This window comes from Vanellus vanellus (genome assembly GCF_965231255.1).
Source record: "Vanellus vanellus genome assembly, chromosome: 8".
Classification (NCBI taxonomy): Eukaryota; Metazoa; Chordata; class Aves; order Charadriiformes; family Charadriidae; genus Vanellus; species Vanellus vanellus.
The window spans coordinates 17,940,356-17,966,047 of NC_138913.1; the positions used below are offsets into that span (position 1 = coordinate 17,940,356).

Below are 25,692 nucleotides of genomic sequence, written 5' to 3' on the forward strand. Positions count from 1 at the left end.
TTCTCAGCTTTGTGAAACAGAAAGCCCCCATCCCCCTGACTATTATTTTAAGACATCTTGAAATATTACAGGAAAACATAAATAGTACTGAGAAACTTCCAGACATTTATCTGCTCTACAGCGTTAGTGTGTAGCTCCACCAATACCCAGACAGTCCAGTGGCCACTGGGACTGTGTCAGTCTTGAACCACAAGCAAACCCCACCTGCTCCTCCCAGCCAGAGCTGCCCCATATGAAAACACAAACCCAGTGGGTGTCTCTCCTAGGACGCCAGGTGATACCCCAGTACTCCCTGAGGCAAGAGGGCAGAACGCCTCCCACATCCCTGAAAGTCTGGAGGCTGTAGGAAAGTCAGAACGTGTCAAACGAGCCCTGCTGCCGATGCAAGGCCAGCAGTTCCCAATCAGCAGCGGATTCTGTTGTTCTTTAGACACCATCTGTTGCAACAGCTGCTGGTGGCTTTCCAGCAGGCTCTTTAGCGCAAGTCTAAAGCCAGATTGCACCCAGTCAACCACCTCTCCTTATCTAACCTTGACGAGGGAAGCTGAAGATCACGGTCACTTCGGTCCTCTTCCCTAGGGCCTGCAATGGCACTCACAACCCTAAATGAAAGTATCACTTAGGTGCTGGGAGAAATGATCACCAGAGCCCTACTGGGAGCACCTGTGTGTGTGGTGTGGTGTGGTGTGGTGGGAGCAGGGCAGGGGAGGAGGTATCTTCTAACAGCCCCCTCATCACCAGGTGCATCTATGGTGATGAAGCAAATGGTTCAGCATCCATCTGTCTCTTTTTCAGGACCACTCCTCTAGTGCAGAGCAGCCCCATGAGAAGCCTGGCACCTACCAGAGGCTGAGCAATTTTCATTTAGTGCCAAAGAGCCTTTCCTCTCCCTAAATCACACACTGCGGAGCCAACAGTGAGTGGGGCCCTGCTCGCTCCTGGTGCAGCTGAGGCTCACTGCAGGCAGATTACACACAGCCCTCTCTCAGTCACTCACTCTTCCAGGACTGTCTGGTTGGTACGTCCTCGCATGCCACCAGTCACCCCCACTGACACGCATGGACATCAGAGCACATTATGCCTGTTATCTAAAAAATAAGTCTCTTAGTTTTATATTTTATTCCTCCCCTTGGCTTTTCAGCACTGTTCAGTTGTGTTTATTTTCATGGCAGGACTCCTGTGTAATTTTTATAAAGACTATAAGCAGTGTCACCAGTCTGCCCTACTTTTGACAGTTCCATAAAATCAATAGTTTTACTGTAATGAAAAATGCATTGAAAATCACTTCCAGCAACACGTTTTTACTACTTTTTTGTGCCAATTTTTAAGAACCTATTTCTGATTACCTCCTTGCTCAGAAGATTTTTGACGTTGTCATGAGTCACTATTGAATAAAAGATTTTTTTATATAAAAATCTTTGGGTAGAATGTTCCAATTCCATTGGACCTCGGTTTACACCGTATGACCGTAGATACCTGTATGAATATCACCATGTAATACATATATTTGAAAACCTCAAGCTATCAGATGTTTAAGACCACCTGAAAACAAACAAAAAAGGAAACATGACGAAACAGCAGAGCAATTCCTTAGTCTGGCTCCTACCTGCACCTGCAACAGTTACTTACCCTCCTTACTGCCTTCCATTTACTTCAGAGGCGTTAAGGCGCAGTAACACATATATAGTGCTTTTTTCCCCCTGTATTTTTATATTCCGATTATGTAACTGTGCCGCTTGCATAACCGCACGGCCGATAAATGTAGGATTTGTCTAAGGATCAACACAGAGCAGCTCCTGTCAGCCTGTCACTGCGTTTCCCTCCCAGCCGCCCCGCTCGGAGCGCGGAGATAAGGTGGGTGCCCGATGTGTCACTGCGACCTGCGCCCTTCCCCGCCCGCCCGGGAACGTTTCGCCTAAAATAACGTCTGCATTCATTGCGTGAGATAATGTCACCGAAGCAGCCAGGTATCGGGCGGCCTCACTGAAGCACATACGGCACAAACCCACCCAGCTGCCAGATGTCCCCAGCCTGCGGGTATTTCCCAGGCCCGTCCCTCCTGCTGGCCATGTCCCTACCCCGCCGGGTCGCCCGCCACCTTCCTCGGGGCTTTTGCCCCGCGGCACCGGGCTGGGCAGCGGCACCCGCGCCCCGCGGACAGCCGGTGCCCATGTCCCCCTCGGTGCCTTTTACACCGAACCGCCGCCGTACGAAGCGGGTGGGTCTGCTCTTGCGTGTCCCCGGGCCGGCGGTCCCTTCCCCGGGCCAGCTGCCGACGGAGAGGGGCCCTGCGGGGTCCGCGCTGCCCGGGCCCGGCCTCGCACCTCGCCGCGGGGAGGGAGGCTCGGCCGGGGCGGCCGCGGGGCTCTCCGGGGCCCGGACCCGGACCCGCCCCCCCCCGCGCTGCGGCCGCATCAATCATTAACGGCGGCTCGGGTGTCCAGCGCCTCCCTCACCGGGAAACCCTACCCGGGGCGGCGGGGGCGTCTCTGCCCGCTCCCCGGGAGCACTGGATGCGCCGCCGGTTTCCAGTTACCGCGATGCCGGGCGGCGGGGCGGGAGGAGCCGCGGCGGTGCCGCCACTGCCCCTGCTGCAATGAGTGATGCTGCCGGGGGCGGCGGCGGCGGAGGAGGAGAAGCAGCAGCAGCACCAACGCAGAGCCACCGCGGCTCCTCCGCCGGCGGCTGCGGGAGCAGAGGCTCTACCTCTGCCTGGCGGCGGCGGGCGGCGGCGGGCGGCGGGCCGGGGGCGGCCGGGGGGCGCGGGGCCGGCGGCAGCATGCCGGCGGGCGAGGGGGACAAGGAGGAGGCGGCGGCGCCGCCGCCACCTCGCCCTGCCGCCCTGCTGCGGTGGGACGAGGTGCCCGAGGACTTCGTGGAGTGCTTCATCCTCTCGGGCTACCGGCGGCTGCACTGCTCGGCGCAGGAGTGCTTGGCCTCGGTGCTGCAGCCCACCAACGAGACCCTCAACTTCTGGACCCACTTCATCCCGCTGCTGCTCTTCCTCAGCCGCTTCGGGCGGCTGCTGCTGCTGCGGGGCGCCGGGGATGTGCCCTTCCACCACCCGGCCCTGCTGCCCCTCTGGTGCTACGCCTCAGGGGTGCTGCTCACCTTCGCCATGAGCTGCACGGCCCACCTCTTCAGCTGCCTCTCCCCGCGCCTCCGCGCCGCCTTCTTCTACCTGGACTACGCCTCCATCAGCTACTACGGCTTTGCCAGCACCGTGGCCTACTCCTACTACCTGCTGCCAGGGCTGAGCCTGCTGGATGCCGGTGCCATGAGCCACTACGTGCAGCAGCGGCTGGGCTGGCAGCTGGACTGCAGCCTGCCCATCGCGGCCTACCGCGCCCTGGTGCTGCCCGTGGCCCTGGCACTGGCCGTGGGCTGCACGGCCGCCTGCTGCCGCAGCCGCGCCGCCTGCTGCGCCTACCCCTTCGCTGTGCGCACCTTCGTCTTCGCCATGCCGCTGAGCATGGCCTGCCCCATCATGCTGGAGAGCCTCCTCTTTGACCTCCGCACCCGCAACCCCACGCTCTTCGTCTACTTCTACCGGCGCTACTGCTGGCTGCTGGTGGCCGCCTTCTTCAACGTCAGCAAAATCCCCGAGCGGATCCAGCCGGGGCTTTTTGACATCGTGGGGCACAGCCACCAGCTTTTCCACATCTTCACCTTCCTCAGCATCTATGACCAGGTGCACTACGTGGAGGACGGGCTGGCCGAGTTCCTCAAGGCACCCTTGGCTGCCCCCACCTACCTGGGCACCGTGGGGTATATGCTGCTCCTGACGCTCTGCCTGGCTGTGGTCGTCAGGAGGTTCCTCAATGTCACAGACCTCTGCAAGCAGGACTAGCCAGTCCAGCGACCCTCGGGACAGCGCCCACCATACTGGTGACCCTTGGGCTGGAGACTGTCGGGCTGATGACCTTCAGACTGGTGACCCTCAGACCGGCCCCACCATGTCTTGAAGATGCTGTGAAACCTGGGGGAAACGCACCTGTGGAGGAGCCAGGTCCATTTCATGGAGGGTTGCTGGAGAAAATGACCGTGGCAGAACTGCTCGTGCTCTTTAAACTACTAGGTTACCAGGGGAAGCAAGCAAACGCTTACTGGTATGTTGCTGCTTAGAGTATAAGCTGAAATAATTTAGCTCTGCTACTAGGAAGAATGCATGAACTGTGAATGCCACTTACTAATTTCATAACAATTAGGTTTAAACTAGCTCTCTATATACATATATATATTTATATATATAGCTATATATTTATTAGCTACATATATATGTGTATATATATGTATACACCTGAAGACACTTGTGCAATGATTACTCATGGACTTTTAATCAACTCCTGTGTGAAATTTCCTAGCAGGTTATGCACTGACATTTATCTTCCTCTGTGATACTGTAACAGGCCTTTGCAGCCACATACTGGATTTTAAATGCAAACAAATCGATAGCTATCTATAATTTTTAAGGTCTTACAGCCTTTTCAGCCAGGGAACAATAGATTTAACAGAGAGAGAAAAACCAGCTGTGAATTATTACAGAATTACCAGTTGATGGAGAGACTTTAATTAGACAGGCAGTGAGTGGTTGTGTAGCCACTCGGATACTAAAATAAAATAGAGGGATATGTAAAATAACTGAACCAGAAAGGGGTCAAACTAGTTTGGAGTGGGGGCGGGGGAAGACGAAGGGCACTGCATAATGGCATGGCTCTTCCCCCAGCACGTCAGGAACATCTGTCACGTTAAGGGGGTTGCTAAGGGGCCCCTTTATCTTCTCTGGTAAATCACCCCCAGATCAGCCCTTTAGAGTCAAAGTCAGATGCCAGACTTTCTATAAGCTCCTGCCAAGCTCGGTGGGAGTTCTGTGGATGTAAAGAGAGTAACTGATGCATGAGATCTCATTCTGGATCTTTTAAACAATTACATGGAACTGGTTTCTTCTGCTCTTTAATTAGAGCACTCTGTCAGATTTACCATCCTAAAATTTGTTGCAGAAGAACATACTGCTGAATCTGAGTTCAGGACCTAAAATCTGGCTCTACAAATACTGAATGTCGGCACTTTCTCATCATTCCCCACCTTTTCCTATTTCGATTAGTTGTGGCAGCTTCTTTCAGAAGCTTTGGGGCCGTTCAAGGCAAGAATTATTAGATATTTTCCAAAGCAGTATCTTGTCACAGCAACCCAGGTATTATCCTTCTCACATGACAAACAGCTAACTATAGATTGAACTTACTCCCTATATAAAGAGTCATCTTTGTAAACTATGTGCAGACTTCAAAACAGATGCACTCTGATTTTGTCTGACAGAACAAGTATGCAATAATATTACACAAGGGGGCTATAACTTGAAGTTCAGGTGAGAAACTGCTTGTGCACCCCATTTTCAAAAAGAAGGGTGGTACTTCCTTAGGAAACGCTGGTGTCACACTGCACAATAGTGTAGTGGCTCTTTAACTCAGCCTCTTTGCCCCTATTGTGGAAATACTTTTCTTCGTGGGCCTTTCCCATTTTCATGGACATGGCATCCAAACCCCAAGAAAATGTTTTGAGTCCAGTGCCATAGTCTTCTGTAAGACAAAGCCCCCTTTGTTTATAACGGGAATATAGGAAGGACTATAGCTAGGGATTATGAGGTCAAATCCTTAATATGGGTCGGAATCATCACAGAAACCAATAATTGATATGTCCTGTACCAGTGTCAGCTTTGTGAAAATTTCCCTAAGAAAGCGCATAAGCTAAAAGAAAATTACATCCACTTCTTTTTATCTTTTTCTCAACCCATTTTAACTATAATGGTTTGGATCTTTTAGATTCTCAGTGAATGATGAGAATGGCCTAAGAAAAATATGTATTCTTTGCCAGCCACGATTCTCCTAGTATATAATTTGTGGTAGGGTCACATGTGGTCTCTTAAAGAGATTGGCTAGAATTTTCTGAAACAGCAGTTCCCAAAGCGTGGCCTCTTGAGTTATCACTGATGGGCCGTAAAAAACAGCATGGCCCCGTGTGGCTGCCTGTGTTCCGTTTTCATTTGCTGTCCTGCATTAAAAGAAAATGAAAGCTACATGAAGTATTTTTAATTTTACATATTTTCATTAAATTTTGACATAAATACGGCATTGCTTTATTCAGCTGCCAATAAAGCAGAAAATGATCTGCACCACTGGGAGAGGAAGCTGGTTCACAGCACTGTTATGCTTTGAAATGTTCTTTATATTGTGAAAAAATGCTGGAAACTTACAATAGAAAGCAAATGGATCAAGACCTGCAACGATGTCATCCTATGAATTTCCACAACTGCAAAAGGAGGCCAAAATCTTTGAGATGTGCTGTATTCAAGTTAAAATAATAGAGGCAGAGTAGTTAGAGACCAATGACTCATCCAAGTTTCAAAACTAATTATGTAGAAAGGGTTTGCCTGGGAGATGCCACTAGCATGTCCAACCAGCAATTAAAAACTAAGGAAGAAATCAAAAGGCCAGGGAGAGCAAATCTCAGCACCAGAAGACAGCTCTGAAACAAGCAACAGTAAAAGCCAAATGTAAAAAAAGGCTTTTAAAGCATACTATATAATGAATTATATTTGTGCTTGTCAGTCACAACATAGAGGACATCTCAAGAGGCAATGTCAAAAAAGGCTGTTGCTAACTTGTAAAAATACATTTGATATTTGCAGTTAGGCCACACAGGGTCGTCTATATATATCTCAACGACAGATAACAGTATAAAGGTTGGATTGCGACCAACTGCAATTTTACTGGAATCTTACTGCAGTTACCAGTTGCCTGTGAGCCCCTGTCACGCTGCAGACTTGGTACCTGGCTCTGATAATAAGAATATTGCTTCATTTAAAAGTTCTATTGGCAAAATGTTGAGGCACATGTATGAGCCTGAGCACTTTGTGGAATTATTTGTAAATGCTGGTTGCAAGTACTGCTCTCTGAGCCTCTGTAAGCAGGCTGTAGGAATCAGGAATGAGTGCGTAGAGGGAGACGTGATTAGATTTTAAGAGTTCTAATTAATGTTATGTTTGTTTGCTTGTCTGTTTGTTTCAAATGTGGATACAAATTCAAAAGTTACAATAAGTGGAGGATATCTAGGGAAATGCTACCTGAGTGTCTGCGTTTACTCAGTGAAGGACCTGTATGTAGATAATTGCTCCATTTGCCATGTCCGATAGCCAGTCTCTGTAAAGATGGACAGAACAAAACGGAGTTAAAGAGGTTAAAAGTGGAACAAGGTATCTATAATTACAGTGCTTGATTTTGCTCGTGTGGAAGTGTATGTCAGCATTTGTGTGGCTTGTAAGGGAGCAGGATCTCTTTTTGGTGTGAAAGCACACATGGCTGAACATCCGTGAGCGTGTTCAGAGCTTAGACAGGATGTCTAACCTGCAGAATAGATGTATAAGGACATCCTAGAAAACAAACTTTTTTGCAAAGTACCTGTCATAATGTACCTGTCATAATGTCACAATACCCATATTGCCTGGATAACTGCCAGAAGGTCTACACTGTGGACTCCACAGCTCATCTTTAAAACCAAAAAAGCCTTTTTGGGCCTTTTGTGGTAGAATCCGTGTGGTGATGGGGGACCGGGTGAGGACTGGAGCACGGGGGATGGCCTGAAAATGCCTATGTGTCCTTCTGTCTTTGGCCAACACTGACCTCCAGACTGACATACCTGTGCCAATGTGAACTGTCGATGGGGCCAGTTCCCAGAGTGTTGATGGCGTGGACACCCCCCCTCCCAATCAGCACATGCCTAGAACTGCAGTCTACACATCAACCTAGCTTCTGGGCACTCTCAAGTAACCTGTCAGCTTCAAGCTCATCTTCGTGTAAGATTGATATACCAGGTCTGTAGTAATTATCCCGTATTCTGTGGCGATATGCTATTTCCTCTTCTGCAGCGTATTCATCTGAATGTCACGATCCAGGATATCTGTGCAGCTCTGAGCTGCGTCTTTAGCAAGACTGGAGTCTGCAATCTGGAAACAAAGGGAAAGTTTTCATCTGCATGCTGCACTTACAGAAATTTAGCAGTTAAAAGTAGAAACACATTGTTTTGTTTTTTTTTTCTAAAATGACAGTTTTGCTTAGTTGTCCAAGTGTTGTGCTTATTATTTATTTGCTGAATCCAGCTACTACGTTGGGTATTTGTCAACAGTGCACCTGCAGAAAATGACAGTATGAAAATTTTACTTCATGTTTAAGTAAGCTCTCTGAGGCAGCACATTCATAAAGTATTATTGCACTTAACTCGGTTGATTACCATCCACATGCCTTACAGAAGCAAATCATACCTGTAGTAATTGCCCAGATTATACTGTTCTTCATTGCCTGTGAGAGTAAAAATGATCAAGTGGCCGGTAACAAGCTGAGGAGTCAGGCACTCCTGGGGTCTTGTCCCTGCTTTGCCACTACCTTTTCCGTAATCTAGGGCAAGTTGCTTAAACTGTGTTCATTTTGAATGAATTACATTCATGTAAAACACTGGAATTGTACCAGGGTTGAATTTGACCCTCTGTGTCTCAGTTTCCACATCTGTAAGATGGGGAGAATATACCTTACCTACCTCGCAGGGTTGCTCTGAAGACTAGCTAATGTTTGTAAAGCACTTAAAAATGCAAAGACCCTCCCAGGTGCTAAGAACAAATATTACTGAACTCCGGCAGAGAGAATGTTATATTTTTCCGTAGCTCCTCATCTCACAGGGAGAGGAACATGAACGTTTCTAGATCATGAACTCTTGGGACAAACCCTCGTCATTGCCATACTCCTAGGAGGTTCACATCCTGTGTCCTTTGGAGTTGATGGCAAAATTTCCACTGGATTCAGGTGGAATCAAGACCTAAGCAATAGTAAACAGGCTGACTAAATGCTTAAGGGTCAGGAGTAAAGAGAAAACATACATGAGTTAAGTACTCTTCAGAAATTCTTACTGGTGACATGTACTGAGGGGCATTGTAATGCTGACATGAGGCCTCGTTCATTTGGCCATGGATTGTGTTCCAGTTACCATGAAACAATGGAGCGAGATTTCCCATCAGTGTCTGTAAGACTATGAATATATCTCAATTGCCATTGGGAATTCCAAGCTACTTCTTATCAGAGTAAAAAGACCTTAAATAAATGAAGCTTTTAAATAAACATATGTAATCATTTGGGAACATAAAATTGTATTGATCAGACAAACAACTTTCTCTTTTCCCCTCTGGTTCCCCAAAACCAACAACACGGAGCCAATCCTACTCTTGAGCGGAAAGTGAACTTGGATCTTCTTATCACATATGTGTACTCTTCCTTTGCTGTAGAGCCCTGACTAATCATCCTGATAACCCACTCTGCTCTTCTCCTGGAAGGACTGATGTAAACAGCATCATTGAGTAGAGGACAATGTTTTTAAGAGTTTTTCTAACTGGCAGCAGTAGTGGAGACAAAAAAAAAAAAAAAGACAACAAAGACATCAAAGGGTTTGAGTGGTTCATTAAGTCAAAGCCTCTATTATTAGAAATTCGCCCTATCCGAGTATATTCCTAACTTCTGTTAGACACCTGTAAGCCAGGACTACACAACCAACACCCAAGTTACAGCTGAGACTTTACCCTCTTCTCCTCAGATGAGACGCAAGATGCTGAGGAAGTGTCGCATGCACTGAAAGACACAGACCTCCATTCAAGACATTTAGTGTCTTGGAGCTGGGTGTGGAATAAAGTTAAATTATTTTCACAACTTGCTTAGACAGATGCTGCCTCATTCCACTGGATTCAGTAATAAATCAGTGACTAAGACAAAGGAAGCAGGCTTTTGCTCAAAGTTCCCTGTTAGGAAACACCACCAGCAGCATTCCACTTTCAGGGCAATTGCTTCCTGGGCCATACTCAGAACTTGGAGGATTCTGAAGTAGGGCATCACTATTTCATGTCAACGCCTTAGGATTTGTGGTTGTAGCTGGGGGTTTATAGTATGCAGAAACAGTTTATGGCAAGTCAATTCTGTCTGCTAAAGATTCGAGTACTCTTTAGTAAGAGGTATCACATTTAAGGGTCTGTGCATGCAATGAACAAAAAGTGTGACTTTTGTTTGGTTCTGTTGGGAGGGTTTGAAAATTTCCTCTTTGTACACTTTTGGATGCTGACTACTGTATATGTAATGACTATGCATTTTTAGCAAAAAAAGGTGTGAGCTATAAATAAAGTTGTTTCTGAGTACATTTTTGCAGAAATGCATTTATAAAGTTTTTTTCATTTCTTAATATAAATTACTGTGACACCTGTAGGACCAGAAATGTGTTGAATGTAGTTATCTTCAAACACAGATGTTGTTAACATAAGCACAGGAAGTTCCAATTCTCGTACAGTGGTGTTGGTGTTTCTGAAAACACTATACTACAGCGAAAGTATGGTTGTCATTTTATTGCCTTTTATATTTTAAAGCAATAAAATAGCATCATTTCCTTTTTAATTCTCCAATATCTATGCTAACTACTTAATGATAGGCATCCCAGTTATATTAAAATTCATTAATATGTGTAAGGCCTTCAGTGTTCTGCCTACAGTGCTCACTGAAAAATCATGAAATTGGTAGCAACAGCTATGTCAAGAATCACAGCAAAATATTGACTGCAAAACGAAGAAGTCTATTTGGCATCAAATAAAGTCTCCCATTTGGCAGACTAGGAATGTTCCAAGTGGCAGAATACTGTTTTCAGTCCAAGTCAAGCACCAAGAAGCACTCAATGAACTGCAATTACATAAAGTATCTGCTTTAAGCCTTCTGTGTCGAAATTCAGCAGGTCATGATGTAGCCCAACATAATTGCTGGCACCCCCTAATACTGTTAAAAGGCTGAACACAATGGAGAACTGTAGGATCTTCTAGTTGGGGGTTGTAGAATTCCTTCAAAAGTTATAAAATTCTTGAGAGCTCTTATTTGCAGAGTTTGTACGTATTTGAAATATCATAATGACTTCAAGTATTTGATGAGCCCAGAAAAAGCATCCATTGCCACCTCACAAACAGATGCTTCGAAAGACTACATCCTACAAATAGGCAAATGCTTCGAAAGACTGCATCCTACTGTTAACATTGAAGGTCTTTCATAATGTTATCAGCAGGCTCTGGATCTGACTGCTGGACATGAACATGCTGGAGGGGAACCTCACAAAACTGATGGAGCCAGTGAGGATGGCAAAATACTGAACAGGATGGAAAGCGACAAAAGTCACTGCTAGGACAGGTAATTTATTGAGGTCAGTACCTCAGCCTTCAGCTGAAATGGCTCCATAGTTGTTCTGATAACCAGCTGGAAATCTGAAAGCAATCTACATTTTGTTACCATGACATCACTTCTCTGAAAAATGGCCCTAAAAGTCAGGACAGTGTATTTGTGGAGGAACTAAGGGACATCTGATAATCAGCTTTAATCTTCAGATTTTATTCTGTCATCATAGGATAATGTATGGTTAGTAGAATTTGGGAGTGGAGATGAAACTCATTAAAAGTTAAAAAGCTGGTAAAAATGAAAAGCAAATCAGTATTAAGGCTAAGGCTAAATCTTGGTTTCGGTAATGAGAGCCTCTGGGGCAGACACTGCAGATGCACTCTTCGGCGTCAGAAAGGCCTCTGTTAAAAGGCAGATTTCTTATCAAGAGTGGCAGTACACTTCTGTTAGCAGGGAGCTGGAAATACTTCTCTTGCCAGGGAGCACAGCCTTTGGGTATATGATATATGCTTTATGGGAGAATGACAACAACAATATCACGCAATCTTTTTGGAGAGTAAACAATTTTACAGAGTTCTCTAATTTGAGTCTTTTCTGCCCCCAAGATCTAATCCTCTTTGTCCTTCCTGACTGCTGAAATATGAAAATAGAGTTTTCCTTCATTTTTGGTGTTAACCATGCTTCTCATCTATTATCCTCTGTTTGCTAGGAAACATCTATTCTCTGTCACTCTCCTCTGTTGTCCTGAGGAATTGGGCAACGCCACTTGTACAAGAAGAAAAACTTTGAATTTTCCCTCTTCATATGCTGGGCTCTCTGCATCCACAGCCCTGGTGCTATGGAATTCAGTCACTGGCACACAGTAGTGTCCCAAAATCTCAGCTTTCCTTTTTAGCAGCACTTGGAAAGACAACTATGAAATGTCAACGGGGTGGATAACAAGCACCAATATCTGAAGCACTCAGAAATAATAAAAATAATGAGCGAAAGGCAAACAGTTCCCTGGGACAGCTTCTCCAATACTTTTGTACACACAGGCATTCTCTCTTATTAGCCCAAATTTAACAAAGCTCATAAGCACATGCTTAACTTTAACATGAATATATGTTTATCTTTGTTCATTCAGAGGGGTGAACTTTTCCTTGTGTTTAAGTGTGCTATAGAAGCAGAGCCCTAATGAGCAGACAGTGCCAGGGAAATGCTGCCAGCAAGAGTGGCACAGCGAATTCTGCCATTCAGCCCGAAGGCAGTGTCCTACCCTCTGACACCCAACACTCACATTCCCTCCTCTGCCTTAGTCCTTTAAAGCGTTCTCCTGTCAGACCATTGTCGGAAAGACTTTTATACGAAACCAAGAGCAAAATACATATGTAAAAGCTAGAAATGCACCAACTTAGTCATGAAATAAAGCTGCACATTTCCAATTGTAGCAATTACAATAACAAAACATTGTTTCTTGTCGCCTTGTAGAAAATCATAGCTTGGCATAAACAAGTTTGGAACAGTAATCAGACCCACCGAGCACTATAAAATACATTCACTAGCCAACCTGGTTAAAAAGAATGGCTATTTCTGTGTAATATAGACTCAAAGATCAAACACAGAAGCCAAATATTCTGTGCAGAATACCTTTGTCCTCAGCAACAGAGCACGTTCCTTCAAACTGTAAGTATTCCACTCCAACAGAAGAATGCCATAGCCTTTATTTTAAAGTTTAGACGTACTTTGGACAATAAAAAATAATTTGACTTAACTGTTTCAGTGGGGAATTCAATTGGGAATTGCGAGTATGCAAGAGGGGAAAACCTGCTCAAATGCAATACTCAGGTTGTATAATTAAGATCACATAAAGTCACAGCTAACTCGGTACTCAGCACTAACACCTCAGAGGGAGTATGCAGCCAGTGTATGTTAGGATCTGCTTCTACTGAGATGGTCAGTAATCCAAAGGATATAGTGAACTGATAGAACAAATGGAAAATAGTACATACCTCCATTACAGTTAAGCTGTGATGAGTATATTCCTGTATTCAGACACAAGGCTGAATTACTTACATGGTAAATGTGTTCAGACAGCAACATTTATAAAAAAGGTGGTAGTGCCCTACATACTTTGGTTGAGGTCTCCAGCTGTTACCAACAAGACATTTTAGAAGTCTTCCTTATTAAAGGAAAAATTAATCTCTTAGACTTGAAAAGATTTGTTGATTTTGACTTTGCTGGCAGACTTACATAGATTTGCACAAAGCAAATGAACTGGTGGACTTACAAATGTTACCAAGTAACCACTGCTTTCTCTTCTGCAAGTCACAGTGACCTTCCCCAAGCAGAGTTACGGAAGCCCCACAGTGAATCTGGCCATTTCACCTTTACAGTTGTGGCTCAGAGTGCAAGTCCTCTATGGAAAGTACTGCATGTTCACCTGGCAGTATCAAATGCAGTTTATCGATGCTTTTAAAGAACCCCAAGGAATATTATTCATTAGCCAAATATGCACATATAGCTAATGAATATTTATGATTTCCAGGCTCTGGAAGTATCATGATTTCTAGCTTCAGTGTCAGGGCAAAACTGCCAGATATGTCCCAGACATGAGTGACTTGCAGCCTCTTACTCAACATTAAGCATTCTTTGTTTTAAAAGGCATTTCATTCACCTAATATCTCATGAATGAAACAATCTGCAACAAACAGGCTGGTAAATGAAGTCTCTAAGGTGAAAACTTCCTATGTGTACTATAATAGACTAGTGGTAGTGAGGTTCGCTTCACGAGTGATTCATGAGCTAAATTCCCAAACAAGCACCAGACTCAACTCTCTTCCCTTTGCCTTTTGCCTGGAAGGCACAAATAGGCTGAAGAATAATTCTAGCTGGTAAAAAGCCTTCTGACCCTACTTACTCCCTAATCACATTGCTTCAGTACTGGCACAGAGGATGCACCAGGAATGCAGAGTGGCACAGCACATCTCCTCTATGCTGCACTAGTCCATATGTGGCACATCGCCCCCGATGAACCCACCAGGGTTGCCCCCACACATGAGCCAAAGCAGCCTGAGAACCAGGCAATTACAGCCCCGCCTGCCTGCTGTGCCAAGTGAACCTCAGAACAAAGCGATTCAGGCCTGCTGTTCAGAAGAAAGTTTTGCAACATTAGTCTGTGCCCAGCAGACCTGTGGAGGACACTGAGGTCAACCAGCAGGAGTTTCCTAGGCAAGCTTTGGTCTTACTCAGTTTTTAGAAAACAAACCTCAATTTTCAAACTCGGCCATCGGCGCTCTGAAATCTCAGAGTCTGATTGAATCCTCATATTTCACCAGCCTGAAATGAGAAAAAAAAAGACAAAATAAATTATTCACATGTATTGAAAAATGTCAGCTAATTCAGATTTTTTTTTTTATCTGCCCTAGTCAATGCACAGACCTGAACAGTGGCATAGCAGTGTGTGTGAAGATCAAATGAAGTGTAGTATAGTGCAGTGTCTATTTTAAAACAAACCAGCTGCAGTGATTTCTGGAAGCCAGCCGGCACGGCAGCGGGTCTGGCGGGGTGGCCTGGCAGCGAGGCGGGTGGCTGGGCAGCGGATCCGCCAGGAGGAGCGCGCAGACCGCTCCTGGGGTGCAGGCATGTCCCTCCAGCAAGGCCGGTGGGAAGCTGTATGGCTCCAGCAAGGACACATTTTTTCCATGGTAGCTAGCCGCTGTTTTTCTCATCTGCAGCACAGAGAGGGGAGCAGAGGAGGACTCACCAGGCACCTCCACCCACCGCCCTGTTTCCCCTGGGCGCTGCACGGCCAGAGAAAGCACTGCCCTCTGTGGCTCCTCTCCACTGGACACCTCTCCTGGCCCCAGGGCTTATTTGGAAGGGATGCCCCATCCATATAACGCTTTAAGGGAGAAGCTGGCACAGAGAGCCTGATGGTCTGGCAAAAATAATGCCTTAGAGGCAGCTGCTTGCTGATATAATCCCATATGAAAAGACAAACTGTTTTGGAGGGGATGACGCTGCCCTCTTAGGCATTCCTGGAACTTAAACCGAGCGTGAGTCAGTCAGAGTCAGAGTATGCGTCTTGCCATGTTGACTTTTTATTTAAACATATTTACTAAAATAAGTTCATTTGTTCTGTTTCCTTTACCATGTACATACCACAGTAGATATAGATTAACATACCTATTAGACTTACGTATCAGTTTAAAACTAGCGTGTGCTAAACAAGCAAAGAAACAAAACAGGCAATAGGTCAAAAATATTTCTGAAAGTATCCCCTTGTGCAGGATTTCATCCTCCAGTACCTGGAAGGCTGCAAGGTCGAGCATTTGAAAGTCATCAGTTCAGAAATACCTCCTTCCTGGCCCAGAACTTTCTGTGAGGATTTCTCAGGACAAATTCAGGGCATATGTGCAGGACCAGCCCTGGTAAATTTTTTTAGCCAATTTAGCCATGAGGCACACACCTGGCTGGCACGACACCATGTCCACCCTGCCACAGCCCATCTGTTGCCTACTGGATGCGAATGGCTTTTTTATTCTGCCTCTCAGTTTTCAGACTGGTCCACGTTAGTACAGCCTACCTACCATAGTCCCAGCTAATGTCAAACAATGCACATGTATTTCATGCTACAGTTTTCAACACCTAAAGGATTAAAAAGTATTTTCTGAAATATTGCTTTTTGGCTCTAATGTTGAAATGTCAATTAAAGTATTATAACAGTGCTATGATTCAATCCCCACTTGCTAGTTAACTGGCCTTTTCCTCCTCCTTCAACCGCAGAGTATATGTGTTGTTCACTGCTCATAGTTTCCCACTTGAGCAGGAGCTGTTGGACTACCTATGCAGTTTGTAAAGCAGAGCTGACACTCATCCCTCTCGCTCAGTGACAGACACGGATACTAGCTCTTGGCTTGCCATGACCTTCGAGCTCTCCTGGGGAGCTCCAATTCATTTTGGCCAGCGACACTTCACTCCCAACCTGCAGCCAAAGATCAGATGGCACCTCTGAGGCAGCCATGCTTTCCTGTCTGCTATTCATCCTTCGAATAAGCCTGTTCTGGGCACAGGCGCAAGCCAGAGCTGCCCCGAGGCTGTCGGATGATCTCCACAGCCCTTGTTGAAACCGGGATATGAGCGAGCCTGGTCTATTCCTTTCTCATTTAACACCGACATATGGGAAAGTGTTTTACAGTACAAGCTCCTGTGCAAGCTGCCCGATGACCCCTACATCTTGTTCTGGCACAAGCTGTGCAAGTCAGCAGGTCTAGCATCTCATCAAAGTGTTTCCGAATTTCTTTAGCATGCTATTTTCTTCCTTTCAAAAACTTTTTCCCCAGCTGTTTATTTCTTCACACTTTCTAACCCAACTTCACTATCTCATCACCTTCCCTTTACAAATTTCAAGCCTGAAGCCATATTTCTTTAGTTCTGACCTCTTCAGGGGAAGCTGAGCTCTGAAAAGTGCCTCGAATGTGGATGGAAGTGCTCCAGTAAAAAGCAAGGTGGAGCAGCCAGTAAGACTGTCCATGCTGTATACAGGGCGCTTCTCCCTGTGTCAGTGCCATACCAATGCCCTGCCTGAGTCTTGTTAACATTGTGTAGCTACACATACTGCTGTCATGCAGATAGGACATAAACCAACTTCCTAGCTACCTACAGCCTTTCAATAGTTTTCTCTTCCTGTCTTATACCATTGGTTGTATTAGCTCTAAGGAAGAGTAACTAACTCTACATCCCACCTGAGGTATGGTCCAAATGCAGCAACATGCAATCACACCTCTACATTCAGTTGAATCCAATAATAACATAATGATCCATTTATTCTGACATGCCACTGAAAACCAAATGTACTTATTTCCTCACACAGCCTATCTATAGGTAAACCTTTTTTTGGTGTTTCAGACGCATTATATAAACCAAGTCTACACACAACCTATCTACATACAAAATATCCTTGAGAGTGAAATTCTAGACGCTGAAGAATTTGCTTTGGTAATAGCAAGATTTATTGTCTTTTCTCATCAGATTTTGTTCTTAGGATATCAGTCAGCATTTCTTTGCCAATAGATTTTGCATATCTCAAGACTGATTGGTTTGCAAGTCTGATCAATGAGAATCCAGAGGCCTGACCATATTTTCCAATAACAACCGTAGGGATTTACTCTCAACTAAAAGTGTGAGAAATGTTCTGCAGTATGAGCCTCATCTTTTATGCTCAATGTCAAACATAACTGGCTTCTAATAATAGAACCACCACAATCTGTCCAGCTATTCCAGCCCTGGATCTGCCACAGGAAGCATCTCATTAGATTATAGCTAATGCAGTAAACAGTGACTTAATGCAGTAAACAGTGACTGTTTCCAGTGACATGGTCAGAACAGAAAGGTTTCACGTTGGTGAGTTTTCTCATCTACAACACTCTTCTAGAGGATTTAGCAGGGTGACTTTCAGTGAAATATTTACAATTCCTCTTACACATATTACCACAGCATGCACTGAACTCTGGGGTTTTCATAAGGCCCTTTATAAGTAGGAAGGACAACCATCTACAGGGTATGCTTATGCAAATTCTCAAATTTCAGACCTCACTTACAATTGTGCAGTCCGATTTTTATTTTATGATGGGAGCATAATGGAAGAAATAGGAATGTAATGGGGAAATATAACTTTCCCCACACTATCCCTTAACTCAAAGAATTTTATTGAAAATTCCCACATTCCCTTAAATTACTTTCATGTAGAGATCAAGTCTCAGAAGCATGAGTTGCTTTGACACTAGCTGTTAGCAAAATAAAATCATTTTAAGCTGTTGCTCAGCTTTGACTACTGCAGGTAATATTCCAGACTACTTCTCTGATCCAGCCGGCATTACAGTGCAATGTTCTCACCAATGCTCATTGGAATAGTTACCTTAAACCTACACAGAATTGCTGTGACACCACAGTCTTGTAAGAGGAAAAAAAATTGATGCAGAGGTGCCAGGCTTCACGGCTCTCCAAGCTATATGCAAAACCTTCATCCCCTCATATCCTGTAGCTGCACAGCCACAGCTCTCCAAGGATCCCAGCCCCATGCTTTCTGCTGTGCAGCCCCACCACCCCAGCCTTATGTCCTCTACCACCAGGAGAGCAAGCTGAGGCAGTGAGGCAGGTTAAGCCCAGCATCCCGCAGCCCCAGCCCACGCTCAGGAGTAGAGCTGAACAGAAGTAGGGGGTCATGGTTGAAAACCCAAATCAGAAACCCAAAGACAAGCAGCTACAAACCAAACCTGCAGAACTGCAGAAAGTTCTGCATCCGCACCACCTGCACACCAGAGACCTGGGCCAGGAGAGGAGGTTGTTTCCTGGGAGCACTTGGCCAGTGACAGCCAGTCTGAAGGATGCCTTAACCCCAGCTAGGCAGTGGCTTGCTACATGCATTTCCCAAGGCCAGGTGCCCTCATCCCCTTGGCCCACAGTCTGTTTCCTGCACTGGGCTGGGTTTTGCGGAAGGTGCTATGGCACACACAGCAGAGCAGTGAGAGGAACAGAGAAATGCTGCTTCCTCCAAAAATACATGCATCCATTACACTTGCTCACTGCATCTCTGTACGTATTGAAATGTTTGCAATTAGATTTTTTTCCCATTTCAAATTGCAAAAGTAAAATACACTATATTCAGAATATATGTATACAGTTGTGCCTCCGTTTCTTCTCTGTAACACTGGGTAAATTGTGTGCCTCTACCTCAAGGAATTTAGTAAGGTAATGGAGAGGCACTGGAGCATTTTCAAAAGATGCCAGTTAGAGTTGTGTGCCAGTTTCACATTGAATTTCAATAGGAATGTGGTGCTGGAAAAACGTGTTAGCATCTAGTTTTATGACCACTGCAACTGCCTCAGTCTCTCTTTGACAGAATTTGTGATTTCTTCCTAGAGAAAAGGGTGTGAGATGTTGACCTGCCCCACACAGGAAAGATGCCAGCAGATTAAGTAATTCTGCATTTCCTTGCTATGGCTTTAGAAGTATCAAACGCTTTTTAATTTGTTGTAATAATCTAAGTTTTGTTCATCTTTAGCTCAGAATCTGGATAGACATATTGCTATGCTCTCCAGGCTGTTTTTCCTCATTGACATATTTCCACAACGCATCTCCTTTTGTTTAAATCTTAACACAGATTGTGCACCAATTTTTACTTGCTGACCTGTTGTATTAGCTACATATACCAGTTTCAGTGCAGTTCTTGCTGCTCAGTCATTCTCCTTCCATCTACCAGAGCCTATGTGATATTTAACTCCTTATCTTTTGAGTACTCATCACCGTATCACTCGGTGGATTCTTACACCTTGCTGACAGCTGCTTGTTCTTTTATAGTTTTTATACAAGACGTATAGATGCAGAAATCTGTTCTGTCCCTTCCATCTGAGTTTCAAGACAGACTTCTCTGCTTTTACAGCGGCTTTCCTTAAAAATTTTCATTGAAAATCTGTTATCTGAAAATATATTTTTTAAAGGTTAAAGGTTATGTATTGTTCTGCAGTCAAGAATTTCTTTCCAGATGTCAGACAATACTGTGCTTTAATTATACAGTCTCCTGAAAGACCTTCCACACTCTATGAAGGGTTTTTTTTGTTTTATGAAAGTAATTTTATTGGCAAAACATATGACTAACAAAAGGGATATGACTCTATGGTTACTGTAATATGAATTATTACACTGTTTACAGCTGAGCTTTAAAAACAATTTGCAGACAGCTCTGGTTTTGGTGACTAAAGCTTTAAACCTCTTAGGTTTTTTTACACCCTTCTTAAAGCCAGAGGTGGTGAATTTCTAATTCCTGACGCCAATGTTTGTCAGACTAGGCACAGGGGTCTGTAGGTCAGATGTATAAGGTGAAACTCATTGCTTGGAAGCCCTGAGAAAAGCTCCTACTTCAAGTTCCTTGTTTTGATGGTTGAAGTAAGCAGCTTCAATCAGACTTGAATAGCCCAGGGCAAATTTATCATGCAGCCAAATGTCACCCATCACAGGCCTCCAAATGTATTTTGGCAATGATCCACTTGTGCAGTTGGGAGAGGGTGGACAGAGGGGAACTAGAGATGGTGTTTGTGCTATACCCTCCACTGCCTGCATCTGGCGTCCAACTGCACAGAACCAGCACATGGAACCTGACAGCCCAACTGGAAGTGAGCAGAGACTGGGGAGAGATTAAAGGCAGGGTGATGAACAAGGTGCCAGCACCAAGGTCTCTGGGCTTTGGGCTGGGGCACTCAGAGGTGACTGTCCCCTCAGGTCTGGACAAAACACCCCTCTTTACTGTGAGCAATGAGGAACTGTCAGCACACTTCCCATCCTGGCTGGTTACTGCTTCTCTAAAACCTCTGCATGGGATGTTGGCTGGGGCCAAATAGAGAAGCGATGCCTGTGTCCCCCCATCTATCTGCTAGTAGCTGTAGCACCACTGCATAAAAGCCAGGCTGATGGATCTGATGCCTGACTTCAGCAGAGACTCACTGCTAGAAAACCCAGCCCTTCTCAACACCATGGCCATAGGAGTTTCACACCTGGAGCTGTTATTCAGGAACAGGTCACTTGCAGTGGCGGAAGAGGTGTCACAGGGACTTACCTTCTTAAAGTGCAAATCTTACCACTATAACAACTTCCTACTAAATGTTGCTTGGCATATTCATCTTTTGGTCTAGATTTCATCGTTTTCCTATTCTTTTATCTCATCACGTACCTACTTCTGTCATTAGAATTTTGGTTTAGGGGCCACATTATACACAAGTGACCAGTCAGACACCGTCTTCGTGTCAGTAACAGTTAAGCATCTGCATGCAAAATGTCTCTCTAAGATTAAGACTTTAGCAAAATGCGCATCTTGAAAAAAAAATCACAGCGATGCACTGGAACTATCTATGCTTTTTGTGAGCTCGCTAACGCTAACTCATAGGAACTGTAAGAAAATGTTAGAAAAGTGTCGCATTGTCCAATTCACAAACTGACATCAAATGAGAGCAGTTCTCCTCAGCCTGCACGTAGCTTAAAGCTTGCTCCTTCTGTCTTAGCCCTGAATAAGAATTTGTTGCCTGAAATGTTGCCTGTCTTTTTAGTTGGTCCAATGAAAACTCATCTGTGACTAAGAACCTTGCCTTGCTTGATGTCTTCAGCAATTACACTGCAAAAAGATTACTGCCAGAGCTCTACACAGCTGTGACTATTCAACCAGCAGGCAGGTCTCAAGAGTTCTTTATTCCTGTCAGACACAAACCATTATAGAGCAGCATTCTCCAAGAGACAGATCTGCTTGTGGGACATATAAATACTGTTTTCCCTTCCATTGATGTCAATAGGAGCAAGGATAGAGGTATGATGTTATGAGATGCTAAGATCTTAAAATATGCTCGGAAGGATTTCTATTTTAAGAGCTGTTTTGCTTTGGAGGATGAAAGGTCTGTTCACTTAATATGAGGAACAAGGCCTGTCTCAGAGATGTGGAAGAACATCTATTCATCCAAAAGCTTAGCTATTTCAGGAATAATCTGTAAATTATTTTAAGAGTTTGTTTAAACTGTTGTTAACTATACCTGGCAGATTTCTGGCGAATGCATTATTGTTTCTTTAGCTTTCTTCATTCCTGCAAGGAAATTTTTGGGGGGACGGGACTTGTCAATTCTCCTGTTGACACTGTTCTACTTTGTATAAATAATTACACATTCACTGGGACTAACACCCCCACCCTTCCCAGGAGGATTACCGAACCCCCAAAACTAGAGCATTGTTTTTTCTCTCACCAGCTGGCTCCATGAATATTTAAGTATATCTAACAAAGTGGGACTGTTCCAGTCAACGGGGATGGTGGTCAGGGCACTGCTGTAAGGCAGAAACCTAACCTGAATTAGAGGAGAGGGAGAGGGAGAGGGAGAGGGAGAGGGAGAGGGAGAGGGAGAGGGAGAGGGAGAGGGAGAGGGAGAGGGAGAGGAGAGGAGAGGAGAGGAGAGGAGAGGAGAGGAGAGGAGGAGGAGGAGAGGAGAAGGAGAGAAGGAGAGGGTTCCTCTCAAACACAGGTAGGAATTAAGACTTAGATTTTGTGAGGCATCTACCCACTTCTTCAAGAACACAAATATGATCTTCTCTTTCTCAGTGGGATTTACACATCAATTTATGTCATTATTTTGACAAGCGTTTACATAAAAAAAAAAATAGCATTAAATGTAATAGTTTGTACCAAATGAAACTGAGTTTGGGGACTTAATTTCACTTAGAAATTAAAAAAAAAAATCATATTCAGGTCCTGGGTACTGAGATTTTCTTTTCTGTCCAAGTATTCAGTCAACTATCAGCCCAAACTAAGTCAGAAAGTCTTTCCAAATAATATCTTGTTCACCAGTACGAGCTCCACAAATTCTATGCCTTCTATCTTAGTCTAATCAGAGTTCAGGTAGGCAATCTCTGCTTTCCGGTTTAAAAACTGTGAATTGTACCTGTAGTCATAGAGTGAAGGGCTTCTGTGAAAGACAGGGTAACTTGGGAATTCACAGCCTGGAAAAACTACATTTCAACCAACTGGAAAACATTCAATTCAGCTACTGAAGAAATATGCAAAAGCAAGGTTACTCTGATGCCCTCCTGCTGTTTTAGGTAGTGATCAAAATATCCACTTCCATCTCTTCCCATGGATACTGAGCGGATTCTGGTAATTATTTTTTACCAGTAACTCTTTCTTGCAACAATTCAGTAAGCTGTTATCTGACAGCCAACCTAACATTGGACAGATAGCTAAGGTCTGTTAGGTTTCAGCGTTATATTTTTCTCTTTTCTGGTCTTAAAAGCTGGATATGAAAAGTCCAAAAACGAGATTGTTTTATCCTAGAACCAAGTGTTTGAGTTTGTTGGTTGTTTTTGTTTGTCTGTTTGTTTGTTTTTACAAAATGTAACCATTCATTTTTAACAAAAAATACAGGGTTTCTATTTTCAGTTTTGTTTTGTACACCTGTGCTTCTAATAACTATTGAGCTTGCATTGACATTTTGATGGTGTTTAGATCGACTTCATCTTTTCTAGGGATATATGTGACTTTAATATGGCCCATATTTTAACAAATAGATAAATATTTTGAGGGTAACTCAAACACCAGACTAAACCAAATCTGGGATTAGGAGTGGAATGGACTGCTAAACTGTCCAAATTTGAATGGCAGATTTAACCCCTCATTTTCATATGAATACAAAGTATCTGAAGACTTCTGAAATGGAGTCAAATTGTCAAAATAGACTTCGAACACAACAAGGGCGCCACATGATCAAAAGTCCTGTTCAAAACTCTGTGTTCGCATCAGACCTATGATCATTTTTTTATAGCTATAAACTTTTGGGTATAAGTCTTGCATTAAAGCTTGGCTTTAAGTGATACTACAGCTATAAATTCATAAATCAACAATCCAGGGCAGATCAGAGACATAATAGTGTTTCGGAAGATACAATGAGCTTAGAATCCACTTAGTTTATTTAGGTCTATTTGAATTTCACTTACATTTAAAGCAGAGAATTGAATAATGGTACTTTAGAAGAGACTCTGGGGTTAATAATACCAGAAAATTACTAAGGTCCATAGAAGCACACTTTCACCTGGGTAAAAGCTGCAACCCTGAGAGGGTGATAACCAAGAGACAGGCCAGCAAACATTTTAGGTATATTTAGGGTGTTGTCAAGGCAGAAAGAAGCGTCGGCAGAGTTTTAGAGCCTAAGAACCAAGAGCTTTGAAAACTTAGCTGGAAAGCTGAATACAGAGATGTTGTGCTGCATAGACAGTATAATAATCATGATGCGTTGGTTGCACTTAGGCTCCATATAAAACTGTTCCTCTCATTGCCTTTCAAGAACCTATAAAGCTAGCATCACATATCTGCATCTGCACCTATTTACAGCAAAGAATTCCTTACTATTTGACATTGTGCAGGATAATTATTATCAGTGCACTGCAGTACATCTGGAAATACAACGGAATGCTGGCTCAGCATACCTCAGGCAAAGTACTACTCCTTTTAAAGAATGACCGCATACATAAAATAGGAGCACAAGAGCCTGATTAGTCTTGCATACACACTGAAAGACAGGCATAATTTTTTTTGAAGTGGAAGGAGTTGGAGTGCTACAGCTCTCCAACTGTAGAACAGGTAGCAATAGAAATTTAATGAATACTTACCAATCCTTGCAAAGTTCTCTGATTCCTTATTCAAAGGTGATATACATCTGCCAGAAAATGTTACATGGTAGAGGCGGGCATTCTTGACTCCTTTCCTGCAAAGATTAAGAAGAAACTTAACTGTAATCTCAAGAATGAGCCCAATGACCAGGCTTAGAACGTGGAGCGACTTTTCTCCTCTCAAAGTACCCTTTCAATAAGTGAGTTGAAGCATTTAAGCATAAAGACTCTTTCAAAACAGTTGCCTGTGCTCAACTGTCCAACTCCAAACTGAAGTTAAGTATAGTTTAGGAGTACTGAAATTAAATGACAATTTAATGACTCAGTCTGGCCTTTATTTTGTTTGGTGGATATGGGAAGTTTCCTCAGAGACTGTTAAAACCAAAATAGTCTGAGGCTCTTGATGAGATTAAAACAAGTAACTCCTGGAATACAAAAAGGATAAACTGCTGCTTGATTCTGGCCCTGCACTTTTGATTCCTAAAGTACTGAAGGACAGTTTCTGCACTGGAACTGCACAGAAATTTCATGCAATTGTTTCCATATAACACTAAAAATACCAAAGCATTTTTATACCAAATATATATCTAATTTTGCCTAAATGCTGTTTCTCTAATGCTTTTCTAGAGTTTAGGTTACTTTTGTGATACATTTTATAAACAAAACCGCTACTATCTGGAAGTCTCTGGACTTGACTCCTCAAATTTCCATCTAGATTCCATTCATTTTTTATAACTTTTGGCCTTAATACTTTAGCATTTTAATGACCTATAGTATTTTGCCCATAGTAAGAAGCACTTATCTAGTGTCCAGATGTGTTGCTTTGTTGCTGAAACTGACACTGACACTGACATTTCTGTACATATTAAGTAATGATGATTCTGTGAAAATCATTACCCAGCAACATAATAGATCCCAGATGTGTTTAAAAAACATAATATTAGGCTAAACTCCAAATTCTGGCCCGGAATGCATGTGAGCATCTCCCAGGGTAGTAATTCAGTGTTTAGAAAAAGTAAACGTACCATTGTAACGCACATGGCAGACAGCTGAGTTCCAGCCACCAGTGAAATAATCTGGCCCCAGTTTTGCATTCCATGACCCCTGTACTCCGATGGGAAGGAGGCCGTAAGGACTGATGGTAACTCCCCTAGTCAGAACTGCCCAGCCCTGGTACAATTTATTGTTGCACAGGAACAGTCCTAATTTACATCAGTGGTGCAACACCCTCCTTCTTGCCAAGGACTCTATGCTCCAAAGTGAATAAGGACAACAGAAGGTATAGCAC

At 43.9% G+C, this 25,692-nt stretch overlaps 1 protein-coding gene and 1 long non-coding RNA gene across 3 annotated transcripts; one reads left to right on the top strand and one right to left on the bottom strand.

Moving 5' to 3' along the window:
• Positions 1 to 2,596: 2,596 nt before the first annotated feature.
• PAQR9 (progestin and adipoQ receptor family member 9) lies at positions 2,597 to 3,973 on the top strand (the record flags this gene model as incomplete). The annotated part of the gene is made up of 1 exon (XM_082487060.1): positions 2,597 to 3,973. The coding sequence occupies one exon, from the start codon at positions 2,597 to 2,599 to the stop codon at positions 3,848 to 3,850; it is 1,254 nt and encodes a 417-aa protein (XP_082343186.1). The 3' UTR covers positions 3,851 to 3,973.
• A 1,907-nt stretch (positions 3,974 to 5,880) lies between these two features.
• LOC309675151 lies at positions 5,881 to 24,500 on the bottom strand. 2 transcript variants are annotated; one of them, XR_014269455.1, is made up of 4 exons: positions 24,405 to 24,500; positions 14,482 to 14,552; positions 7,865 to 7,999; positions 5,881 to 7,196 (listed from the first exon to the last, which is right to left on the bottom strand). It is a non-coding gene; the product is annotated as an uncharacterized lncRNA (long non-coding RNA). The 2 variants fall into 2 exon arrangements; XR_014269456.1 differs by having other exon boundaries at positions 5,881 to 7,999.
• Positions 24,501 to 25,692: the final 1,192 nt, after the last annotated feature.